General features: G+C 30.4%; 1 protein-coding gene across 1 annotated transcript; it reads left to right on the top strand.

Moving 5' to 3' along the window:
- The first annotated feature begins 3,539 nt into the window (after nt 1-3,539).
- On the top strand, nt 3,540-12,384 carry LOC146912157 (uncharacterized). Its single transcript, XM_085719500.1, has 9 exons — nt 3,540-3,669; nt 4,998-5,090; nt 5,180-5,323; nt 5,869-5,976; nt 10,508-10,600; nt 10,695-10,838; nt 11,051-11,158; nt 11,893-11,944; nt 12,109-12,384. The coding sequence occupies exons 1-9, from the start codon at nt 3,652-3,654 to the stop codon at nt 12,138-12,140; spliced, it is 792 nt and encodes a 263-aa protein (XP_085575626.1). The 5' UTR covers nt 3,540-3,651; the 3' UTR covers nt 12,141-12,384.
- The last annotated feature ends 393 nt before the right edge of the window (nt 12,385-12,777 follow it).

Here is a 12,777-nt window from a genome sequence, read left to right on the forward strand (position 1 = left end):
GTGAAGAGGTACAAATTGAAATTGCAACCCTGCATGTTTGTTACTTGTTTATTTATTTATTTATATTTATATTGCATTCTTGGTCATATAAATAAAAAATTTGCAAACCTTTATTGTGACCATTACTTGTGTGGCATGGTATATTAAAACCGTAACCTATAAGAATGTAGAATTGGAAAAATTTATGCAGTGGACATTTTTTTTGTTGTATTAACTCGTCCCACAATGATGAATAAATAAGGAGTTACAATAAGAATAATTGACAGGTACATAATTTTGGTAAAAATGAGTTATTGCACATATAATTGCCAGCCGCTCATAATAAAGGTAATAAGTAAGATGTGTAACTGACCATTACTACAACATAATCATTCAAGTTTTGGCAATCACTAATAAAAAAAATAAGTAAATGATTTTTGGTAAATGGGAGCTACACATAGATTGCCACAATAAATTCATTGTATATGAAATAAACATATAACATATAAACATACAAATATCTCTCGATGATAAAGTTTCAGGGGTGACCAACTTCATTTGTCAAAAAATTTAAAAAATATAGACCAATTTCTGACCAAAATTTAGGAGACTCTCGTATTATTGCAAAAATAAATCAATAGGGAAATTTAGTATTCAATATACACCTCAATACATATTCTGGCCTTAATATTTAGTGTATGTGTAACTGACAATGTTAGGAGAAGTAATAATAAATAATGAATAATTAACAATGAAAAAGCAAGGAGAATGCATTCATATAAGAAATAAAAATTATAAAAAAAAGGCATTGGTGAGGTGACACATAAGCAAAGTGTAGCTTAGAATGAGAGAGAATGCATAAAAGGAATAAGGAGATAGTTAGAAAGGGGGACATTAGTGAGGTGACACATCATCAAAATGTAGGTTAGAATACATGTATATATAGATAATTTTTTTAATAAAAATAAAATGATATTCATTCATTCATTCCAATTGATAGAATACATCAAATACATATATTATTTTTCAATTGAATTCATCAAATCTCCTTTTTTTTTTGTTATTTTTGAATAATACTAGGCTTTATTAACAAATTAACAATCATACAACATTTTACTAATACAAATTTGGCAGTATACACCATTATTGCAATATTCCAACGTAAACGTTTAACTTTCAACTTACTCCAATATTTAAAACATATAAATTGTTACGTTTTTCACTAAATTAAAGAAATTGATTGGGAGTTAATTTATCCGAAAACTGTTGGTTTAAATTTAATTTCAACTTACTGTGTAATTTTTTTTAATAGATGATGCTGAACTTTAAACTAATAATAAATTTTCAAAACTGAACTCACTTGAACTTTCATGATTAAAAGAAAACGAATGAAAATTTGCATGAGCCACATTTGTCTCACAGAATCGGACAAACAGCAACACCAAGTTTTAAAAAAGAATATGAGTTATGTGATTTGACGTAGGATTCACACTATAGCCATTATATTGGAAAAATAGTCATTTAGGTCTTTATTATTAATGAGGAACTACAATGGTCTTTTAAGCTTTGTTTGAGAATTTGAAGAGGAAGGGAGGGAAAAGTTTTGGAAAAAAGGAAGAAGCAAGTTAGTCATTTAGGTCTTTGATTGTTAACGAGTAGCCACCATAGTCCCTTAAGCTTTGTTCGGAGTTTGGAGGGGAGGGGAGGGGAAAGTTTTGGAAAAAAGGAAGGAGCAAGTAGAAGAAATAAAAGATATTGGAAGGAGAGTGCTTTGATGGTTAATTTTTTATTCGTGAAACAAATAACCCTTCATTTGGGGGAACTCAAAGTTCGTATTGAGGGAAGATTTTGAAGGGTTTATATTAATTTTTAAATTCAATTTGTGTCATTGTAATATTTTTAAATTAAAAAATATTTTAATCATAAACATTAGTTTGTCATTCTCTAAACAATTGCTCTTTCAAAAAATATAAAAGATTTCTATATTTTTCTACATATTTCCGACCCAGCAAAGCACTCCATTCCCCTTCCCTTCAAACTCTCAAACAAAGTCTTAATATATAGAAATTTGAAAGTAGTCTTTGATTGTGTATGTCACTAGTCAAAATAATCAGAGAGTTTAAAATAATACTTCAACGTTGACATTAACTTTTTCATATATAAGCTGATATGACATAAATTAAGTAATTATAGGGATTAATATGACAATAGATAAGTATATTCAGAGACTGATATGACAATATTAATGAGATATTTTATCGTAGGGATTATTTTGACTAATATAGTTTACGATCATAGATTATTTTAGAATTTTGAGACATTGAGAAACTATTACGCATTCTCATTACACATTCGTAATCAAATAATTATTTACTCAGCCATTATTACTACCATACTCAATACAATTAAATTCGATGGTTAAATAAATATTTCGTCCCTAAAATATTACGAATACTGATTTTAATCCCTTAAAAAAAAAGATGTTTTCGTCTTTTCAAAATTTTCTATTTTGTTTTTTGTCCTTATTAATGGACATAATTTGTACATGTCCTTGATTTTTATTGAACAATATAATAATAATATAGACATATAGAGGTTAAATATAATTGATTGATATAACTTATACACATCCTAAACATAAAATAGTCACAACATTGACATTAATATGAACAAAAACTAATGGGACAAAAACTTTGCGATTTGATTATGGATGACCAATTTTGTGAATGAAATTAGTGAATTAAATATGTAATTAAGCTTTTGATTATGAGATCCTTACGTCTCAGGATCACCATGATTTGGACGCTGCTCAAGATCTTGTTTGGCATCCTCGAGTGCCGCTGAAGGTGTTTATTTTGGCTTGGCGTTTGCTTCGGGACAGGTTATTGACCAGACTCAATCTGCTTCACCGGGGCATTATTACAGATGCAGACACCTCTTGTGTATCAGGGTGTGGTTATGATGAATCTGTTGATCAACTGTTTTTACATTGTAATTTTTTTGGTGCTATTTGGTATCAGGTGCGGTTATGGCTTGGTTTTTCAAGAGTTGATCACCAACATATTTGACCTCATTTTCTTCACTTCACTAATTATTTAGGTGGAATGAAGACTAGACGTTCTTTTCTCCAGCTCATTTGGCTTCTTTGCGTTTAGCTAATCTGGAAAGAACGCAATAATAGAATTTTTGGTAATGTTATCACTCCTATAGAGGAGCTAGTTGAGAAAGTTAAATTCCACTCTTATTGGTGGCTGCGTGCTAATAATGCCGCTTTTGTGTATGGTTGTCAGCAGTGGCGGTCGAACCCGTTGTTGTTTGGGTATTGACTGATGCCTGATGTTTTCTGACTAGGTTTTTTGACAGACTGTTTGTATCCTGTGCGCTTCTTTCGCACGCCTTGTGCTAAAAAGGCGTTGTGTTTTTTGTGAATATATCATTTCAGCTTTAAAAAAAAAAGCTTTTAATTAATTTAATTTAAATAAAAAATTGAAGCAAATATTAATTTGCTTAAAAAAAAAAATCATTTTATCAAAAAAAGAAAAAATATTTAAAATCAGGGTTTGAGAGTTTGTTATAAGAAACCGATCAGTGTGACTCAACACAGAAACACATTAGAGCAGAAGAGGAATTGGAGTTGAAACAAATTTGAAAACAAACCAGAGAGAGAAAATCATGAACCGTGGAAACCAGGTTCGGTTCGTTTCATCTTCTTCTTCTTTTCTCTCTCTAAATGCAATGCATGCACGATCATTCGTTTTTAGCATAAAGCAATCATCGAACACTTTTTTTGGTACATTTTTTGGTATAGTTTCGTCGTTCTGTGTTTTCGTCGGCAGCGGAATCGGGTTCATTCTCCGGCGATGGTTCCGTTTGTGGTTGTTTGGCTTCTCGTAGAAGCTTCTTTTTATTTTCTATTTCTATTTTAATTTGTTAATTTTTTTTCTAATGTAATTAATTAATTATTTTTCATCAAATTCGTCTGACTTTATACGTGGTCCTCAGATTATGAATATTTTAAAAATGTTTTTGACTTTATCAAATTTTACTTATATTAGTTATATTAGTGTATGTTTGGTTTCACTTCTAGAGTGAACAAAATCGATACTCGGTGGTGTATAATTGATTCCGACACATTTAATTGCATTCAAGTAGAATTGATTTTGCCTCGTCTATAAGTCCTAATTCATATGACAAAAATGCTAAAATTGATGGGCTGGACCTCGTCACTGGGGTTCGAACCCCGGGCCTTGCACTCGTGTGTGTGTGCGCGCGAATTTAAGTGATTATTAACCAAGCGTTGTCCCACTATGTGCGGTCCACTAAAGTGACCTGTGTTTGGATAATGTATCCAAACACACGTCACTTTATCTTTATCTTCAACTTAAGTTTAGTTAGAATCAATTTTAGAAAATCAATTTTGTCAAACATACACTAAATTTAAGTATATGAAATTGATAGTTAGTGTTAATATAAGGACTTGACTGATAGTAAGTGGTTAAATATTGGGACAAACTTCGCAGTTTACTAAAGTCACATACCGTTTTAAATATTTATATTCTCAAGAACTTGTTTGAGAGCACCCTACAAAGTTAACGACTAATTTGGTGGTTTACTCTAAAATTTAGGTGTTACGAAGTTATGGTTTAAAAAAGATTTCCATGGTAATAAAAATTTAGTAAGAGTTTGGCAAATATAAAATTTTTTGTAAACTAAATTACTTCCAAAAAGCATATCAAAATTAACATTGTTGTCTCAAAATGAGTACCTTTTGATTCTAATTTAGTTCAGTATTGTTACTTAGATGTTTTTCTTGAACAACTTGTTCATAGATGTTAATTTGTTTCTTATCTTTGTTGCGTAGATACACACAACTATACATAGTTGCACACTCACGCAGGTTACTCTTCAATTAATTGTGCAATGTATAGTTAGTGACTGTCCAAGCTCCGTATCATGCTTGTTTTTGTATAAAATTTTTACAATCATGTTAACTCTAAACTTTTATACCTTATTTTCAGCGTTCTTGTAACCTTATGTTTGATGGTGCATCAAGTGGGAATCCTGGACCAGCTGGTGCAGGAGCTGTACTATATGCTGAAGATTGGAGTCTGGTATCAAATTTATGCAACAATTCAATTGGGTATCATATTGTTGATTTTTAAAATATTGTAGCCGACTCATATGTTTCTTTTCTTCACAGCTATATCGATTCCGTGAAGGACTGGGCTATCAAACAAATAACGCTGCTGAGTATCGTGCTTTAATTTTGGGACTTAATCAAGCAATCTATAAAGGATATAGGAACATCAGTGTGCATGGAGACTCCTTGCTTGTTGTCAATCAGGTTTTTTCAAATCTTTAACCTTTTGTTTTACATGTCAATGTTTCATTACATAAATTGCATTTGAATGTTGATAAAAAAAAAAACATAATCTAATTGTTCACAGAATATTACATGGTTATTTGAAAATTCTAAGTAATTAGTAATTACTGTGGTTTTCTACATTACCAACAATCTGATGAACATGTCCCCTAAACAACAATCTGATGAACATGCCCCCCTTCCAAAAAAATAAAGGCTCCTTTGGATTCATTTAATTAATATATTCTTCCTAATTGGTTAGATATTGTTAATATTTACTCATTGTTACTTTCATTTTTTATACGTCTGTCGGGATTGGTTTTCTCTGGCTGGGAGACAGTAATTTTAGATTTTCGGATTGGTGTGTTTGCCCTTTGGGCTGCCTTGACAACTGTTGATGTGTTCAAGCTTATGATTTGTTTATGGGTTGGAGTACTCCTTGTACTCATTTGAAATAAAAATATCTTTGTTTATTAAAAATAAATATTATACATTTTTCTTATCACATTATATTTGTTTTGCAACAGTTTTTGGGTGACTGGAAAATCAACAACCCGCGTTTAAGGAACTTATGTGATGAGGCTTTGGAGCTAGCAGATAACTTTTACTCATTCCAAATTCAACACATTCCTAGGGTATTTATTTAGTTATTGGCCTATAATTTTAATTTGCACTGTCTCAACTTGGTACTGCTTTGTGGAGTTGAAAACAATTACTTTGGTATTTGAGAATCATTTTGATCTCTTCTGATTTTTTAATTCTAATGCATATCTATATAAGAAGTTATGTGATCCTAGCTAGTTATACTCTGAAATTAGACATACTAGTTCCACTTTGAATAAAAAAAAAAGCATCCCAGCTAGTTATATATTATGTTCAATCTATGTACAGTTCGTAACATTTTCTCCTGTATATCAAAGATCACTAGCACCAACATCATTAGGCACCTTATTATATGAATAATTATATGCAAAGATCACTGGCGCCATATTCATTACGTTCCTACTTTTATAAATATTTACATGCAGTTATGTCTAGCTATCTTTTTGATTTTATTTAGATTACATCTCTCCCTCTTTTTATTGGGTATTTGCTTTGTGGAAAACTCAAATAAACAAAAGGTGGAGGTTGGAAAAATTTACGGTGGTTCAACTCATTAATCGACACTCAGCATCCTATCTATGTTGTTCATGATCACTCACACAAATTGCATTAGGCTCCTAATTATATGAATATTTTCAGTCGAATCTGACTATTTTTTTTTAGATTACAACTCCTTTTATTTTTTTCTCGCCGTTAATAAATAGTAACACCTTTTTTTTATAATATTTAAGGAATGTAACACTGAAGCTGATGCTCAAGCAAACCGGGCCATTTATCTCCGAGGTTAGACTTCAAAACTTTTCTGTATGTTTCAATTGTTTGGGTCTTTGATTTTGTAATTATTGAGAATTGCATAACTGGCCACCAAAACTGCGTTGAAACCAAAAGAGTCTTCGGTTTGTGTTTGGTTTTCTATTTCGATTGATATATTTTCATGGTAAGTTTTTGAACGAAATATTGTGAAGAATCTGTTTAGCTTGCCTCAGATTTTATTGTCATCTGTATTTGGTAGGGAACATATAACTTAATGGATCTTTATATTTTTGTAGATGGTCAAGTTGAAGAAGATCGATATATCTGATCATCAAATAGCATGCCACTGTCAAAAACTATTGGCAAACTATGTTACATTTTTGGCTAAAACAATTTACCAATATCTGGTGTTTTACATGTGACACTGCATGTCAAAGGTCAAATGTTGTTTACAATTTTGTTAATTTGAACATGCCATGACTTGTAGATGCCCGCCATTTGCTTAGGGAATTAAAAAAAATGTGTTATGTTTGGATTGTTATATTTTTATGCTATTCTACTTTTACTGCTGTTATCTCACAGCATTGTTTCTACTAAGCATTGGTTAGCATAATGTCACGAGTCACGACGTGTTTTTTAGATGAAGTCACGACGTCTTGTTTAGACACATAATATATGTTCGCACTTTTACCGGTGGAGGGTTTGGTCTAATAGAAAAGGCTAGACTCTCATAACAAAGTGAATTAAGGTTTAAATCTTGGCCGGAATAAGTGTTCACAATTACTCTCTTGCCGATCTTTACATAGGATCAGTGGAGGGAACCTATGTCAAAAAAGAAAAGTTAAAGGCATTTTTAAATGCGTTTGATTTTATTAAATTTGAAATATCCCCAAACAGGAACTTGTATCTTGATAATACCAAAGAAATGATTTCAGTTTTAGAGAACCAGTTTTTGGATCTATTTTTGTATGACATCAAATCAAATTCATCAGATCATCCAAAATGAGAGGGTATTACTCTATAAGACTTGGTATCTAATAGGTATTCCATTGTAGAGAAAAAGAAAAGAAACCTCGTTGCGGAGAGAGGCTTTGTTAAGCACTCTCTCTGCGGGACTCACTTTTCTAATATTAGAATATTGAAATATGATGATAGAGCTATTGATAAATGATATAAGTGCGACCCATTTAGTAAAATAAAAAAGATGTGTTGGCATTGAGTATTCTTAAATGGATATTTTTGTTTAAAAGGGTTTAAGACGTTGAGTGCTTATTAAAGACTTTTATTAAAAAATTATAAATGAGTGGAGTGTCCGCATGAATTACTCCATTGTGAATGCTCTTAGATTGCATATTCTTAAACTGAGATCTACATGTGGGTTATGGCCGCCACGTTATTTCTTCTTCTGATTTTACCTTTTATTTTTTGAGTATATTTCACATTTCATTCAAAAAATCTTATTTATAATTTTGTTAACTTTGACTCAATCAAATGATAGTTTTTTAAAATAAATATATAAATAATGATAAATCATTTGATTGAGTAAAAGTTAATATTCAGAAACATATTTCTGTCTTTAAAAGAAATCTGAAATATTTTAAAAAGTTTAATTGCATTTTGATCCTTAATTTTATTTCATTCACGAAAACTGTATCCTTATTTTAAAATGGAACATTTTGGTCATTAATCATCATGTTTTTTAAATTTTGGTCAAAATAATTTTTTTGGGGCCAAAAGTCATAATTTTAGGGATAAAAAAATACTAGTAATTGTGTATGTTGGTTTGTATGAGTCAGTGCCTGTGTAACTTATTGCAATATTTAGAAAATTCCTTGCTCAAAATGACACAAATAATGTCGCATTATTATTTAAATAATTACTAGTCCTATATATCTTGCTTTCACCTTATGGTTAACTTAATGTGTATGTTTTGAAAGGATTCTGCATACCTTAATTTGAATGATTTGAACGAAACACCACACAAAAAAGTTTTTTATACACATTCTTTCAGTAAAATGGTTTTTATAATTTGTTTTCAATTAAATCAATTAAAGTTATGAGAAAAAAATCATACACTACTTTTCGTGAAAGAGTTTAGCAACGAAACTCACATATTACATGTTTGAGAAGTGGATAATTGTGAGTTTGAACCTGCACATTAGCATATTAAATGTCATCGCAAATTTTTATCATTTGAGTAAGAAGAATTACTACATCAAGCACTAAGAATCATATAACATTATATTAATGCAAGTTAATTTGGTAATATATACTCACATCATATTAAATAGTCCTATTTAACTTTAATGAAAATTTGCATGATCAACCACATTAATCTTCTCAAATAGGACACAGATGATCAAGATCGAGTGGTGAGTATGAAAGTAATAACTGTGAATCCTATGTCATGTAACTATTATTCGTTTTAAAACTTGGTCAAATTTCGAAACGAATAATATGTCACAAGTTTCAAAACAAACAATAGTTACATGACTTAGGATTCACATGATACTCATTATTGATGCCATACTCACCAGTCACCACAATCTCATTATTACTGCCACAGTACTCACTAGAGTTATTATCATAGTTACTTTTTACAGCTGTAGTAACAAATCATTTACTCTACAAAATTCTACCTCCAAGAAAATATTAATTTCATTTCTACTAGAATATAATATATATTCCAGTTCATAAATTATTTGAAATCCGGTTTCAGAATTTGTTATAACAAACCATCAGTTTTGTACTATAGAGTAGTGTGACTCTACACAGCAAACATTAGACCAAAAGAATTGGAGTTGAAAACCAGAGAGAGAGAGAAATCATGAGCCGTGGAAACCAGGTGAGAGTAATTCATCTTCTCCTTCATATTTTAAGTGCTATTGGTCTTTGAGATTATGAATATTTTACGAAAGTTCAAATTTTATTAATATTAGTCATTTTAATAGTATGTTAGAGATTAAATTGCTAGTAAGTAGTTAAATAGAAAAATTGAATTAATAGTAAGTTGTTAAAATATAGGGACTTAAGTTATCTCAAGTGGTTTATGAGATATGTTAGGGTCTAAATTGATAGTAAGTGGTTAATATAAGAACAAAATTGATAGTAAATTGATAATATATAAAAACTAATTGATAGTAAGGATCGAAAAATAATTAAGGACCAACTTGAAAGATTAATAGAGTCATACATCTTTTTGACATATTATGAACCTATTTGAGATCCCTCTACAAAGTGTTAGGGACTAATTTGGTAGTTTGCTCTATAATTATTGTAGAGAGGTAAACTTTCACTCTTCCTAATATTAAAATGTAGGTATTATGAAAATTATAGTTTACACATAATTTCCATGTAATAAAAAAGATTTTGGCAAATATAAAATGTTAGTAGGCTAAGTTACTTCCAAAAAGCATATCAAAATTAAAAAATGTTGCCTCTGAATGAATTTAATTTTTTTTACTCGGTTAATAGAGTTATTTGCTTATAGATTCAATTAATTGTTATTATGACATTTTGATTTTAATTTAGTTCAATATTGTTACTTAGATGTTAATTAGTTTCTTATCAATGTTACTTCTAGATATTAATTAATGTCTTATATCTGTTGATCTAGATCAATAGATACTTATAAAATTGCATGACCAACGATGTATAAAAGTTCTGTATGGTATATAAAATTGCAATATATCGTCCTTTTTTTTATTAGTTTTTTACATTTTTGGAAATCTTCTGAAAAATTGAAATCCTGTTGAAAGTGTTGACAATCATATGATATAATAACTCTAAAGTTTTATACCTTATTTGCAGCGTTCTTGTATCCTCGAGTTTGATGGCGCATCGATTGGAAATCCTGGACCAGCTGGTGCAGGAGCTATTCTGTATGCGGAAGATGGGAGACCGGTATCAAATTTATGCAACAATTCAATTGGTTTTTATTTTATATTGTTGATTTATAAAATATTGTAGCTGACTGTTATGTTTATATTCTTCGCAGCTCTATCGATTTCGTGAAGGACTAGGATATCAAACAAACAATGTTGCTGAGTATCGCGCTCTAATTTTGGGACTGAAACAAGCGATCAATAAAGGATTTAGGAACATCAGTGTGCAAGGAGACTCCTACCTAGTTATCAACCAGGTTTGTGTTCTATTATAGAGTGTGCATTATTATCTTTCTTTGCATAACCTGCATTTGAATGTTGATAGAAACAAAGTATAATCCAACTTTTCAAAGGTTATTACATGGTTATTTGAAAATTCTAGGTATGGTCTCTGCATTAACAACAATATGAGGAACTTGTGAAATAAAATTGACATTTTTCTTATCATATGTTATTGGTTTTGCAACAGCTTACGGGTTCGTGGAAAATCAACAGCCAATACTTATGGAACTTGTGCAATGAGGCTTTGCAGCTGAAGGAAAGGTTTCACTCATTCAGCATCCAACACATTCCTAGGGTATTCATCATCTCTACTTGCTATTGCTTTGTGGATTTGAAAACAATTGCTTTAGTATTTGATAATCATTTTGATCTTTTTCTTCTCATTTTTCTAATTTGAAGTTAGATATAACTAGTTCCACCTTGAATAAAAAATCAGCATCCTAATTTGTTATAATTTTTGTTCAATCTATGTACACAATTCCTTATATTATGTTCATGTAAAAAAATCATGCATCATTCTTATATGAATATTTACATGCAAAGATCACTTGCACCATATCATCATGCTCTTATTTTTATGAATATTTACATTCAGTTATGACTAGTTTATTATCTTTTTTATCCCTCTTTTTATTTGGTATTTGCTTTGTGGAAACTCAAATAAACCAAAGTTCGAGGTTGAAAACATTTACAGTGGTTCAACTCTTGAATTGACGCTCGGCATCCTAGCTACACCCTCCGGTCACTAATATAAGCAAAAGTTTGATTTTTAGATTCATTCATTAAATGACGTATGTAGCCTATAATAAAGACTACTTACGTCATTTAATGAATGAATCTAAAAATCAAACTTTTGCTTATATTAGTAACCGGAGGGTGTACATTTTTCATGCTCACTCGCACTAATTCCATTAGGCTCTTAATTATATGAACATTTCCATTCAAATCTGACCAATTGTTTTAGATTACAACTCCTTATATTTTTGTCTCGCCCTTAATAATTACTAACATGTTTTTTTAATGTTTAAGGAATTTAACACTGGAGCTGATGCTCAAGCAAACTGGGCTATCAATCTTCGAGGTTAGACTTTTCTTAGTTTCCTATATGTTTCAAATGATATATTTTCATTTAGATAACGTTTTGAAAGAAATATTGTGAACAATCTCTTTAGCATGCATTAAATTTTAATTTCATATCTGTATTGGGTAGAACATAAAATTAATGGATCTTTATGTTTTTTGTAGAGGGTCAAGTTGAAGAAGATGCGTATTGTTGATCATATGACAGCACTGTCGTCCAAAACTAATGGCAACTATGTTACATTTCTGCCAAAAATAATTTAGCATATTGGGTGTTTTGCTTGTGACACAGCATGTCAAAGGTCAAATGTTGTTTACAATTTTGTAATTTGAACATGCCATGACTTGTAAATGTAAATGCCCATCATTTGCTTAGGAAGTTGAAAATCAAATACTGCTATGAAGTTTGGATTGTTATATTTTTATGTGCTTGTTTGTGAATCTCTATTTTCTGCCAATCTACTTTTACTTCAAAACTCCTTTTTTACTTGATCGATGACCACCATGACTGAAGGTGTTCGATGTTTTTTACCCTAAAAATGAGCTTCTTTTATACATATATAACGTTCTTCCTAATAATTTGACTTGAAGTCTTTAAACTTTTGGGTAACCGTAGAACATGCCAAAATAAAGGATTAGGAAATTTGATTTTGCAATATTTTTACTTTGGAGTGCTTGCTTCAAGTCATGTTCATTCATATTGTGTATATGGACTCAAATGGGTGAGAACTACGTTACCCTCTCTTGTTTAGGGGGTAATTACCCTCTCATGATATCAACCAATCAAAATGTAATATGCATAGACAACATTAAATATCAAATAAATGAATCAAT

This window comes from Medicago sativa, chromosome 6 (genome assembly GCF_051527215.1).
Source record: "Medicago sativa cultivar Bolivia chromosome 6, Bolivia_mono, whole genome shotgun sequence".
Taxonomy (NCBI): Eukaryota; Viridiplantae; Streptophyta; class Magnoliopsida; order Fabales; family Fabaceae; genus Medicago; species Medicago sativa.

Bases quoted from the DNA above. Each gene is read 5' to 3' on its own strand.
- LOC146912157 (XM_085719500.1), top strand. The intron at 5,324-5,868 runs GTTTTTTCAAAT...GTTTTGCAACAG, and splicing joins CCTTGCTTGTTGTCAATCAG to TTTTTGGGTGACTGGAAAAT. The intron at 11,159-11,892 runs GTATTCATCATC...TTAATGTTTAAG, and splicing joins GCATCCAACACATTCCTAGG to GAATTTAACACTGGAGCTGA.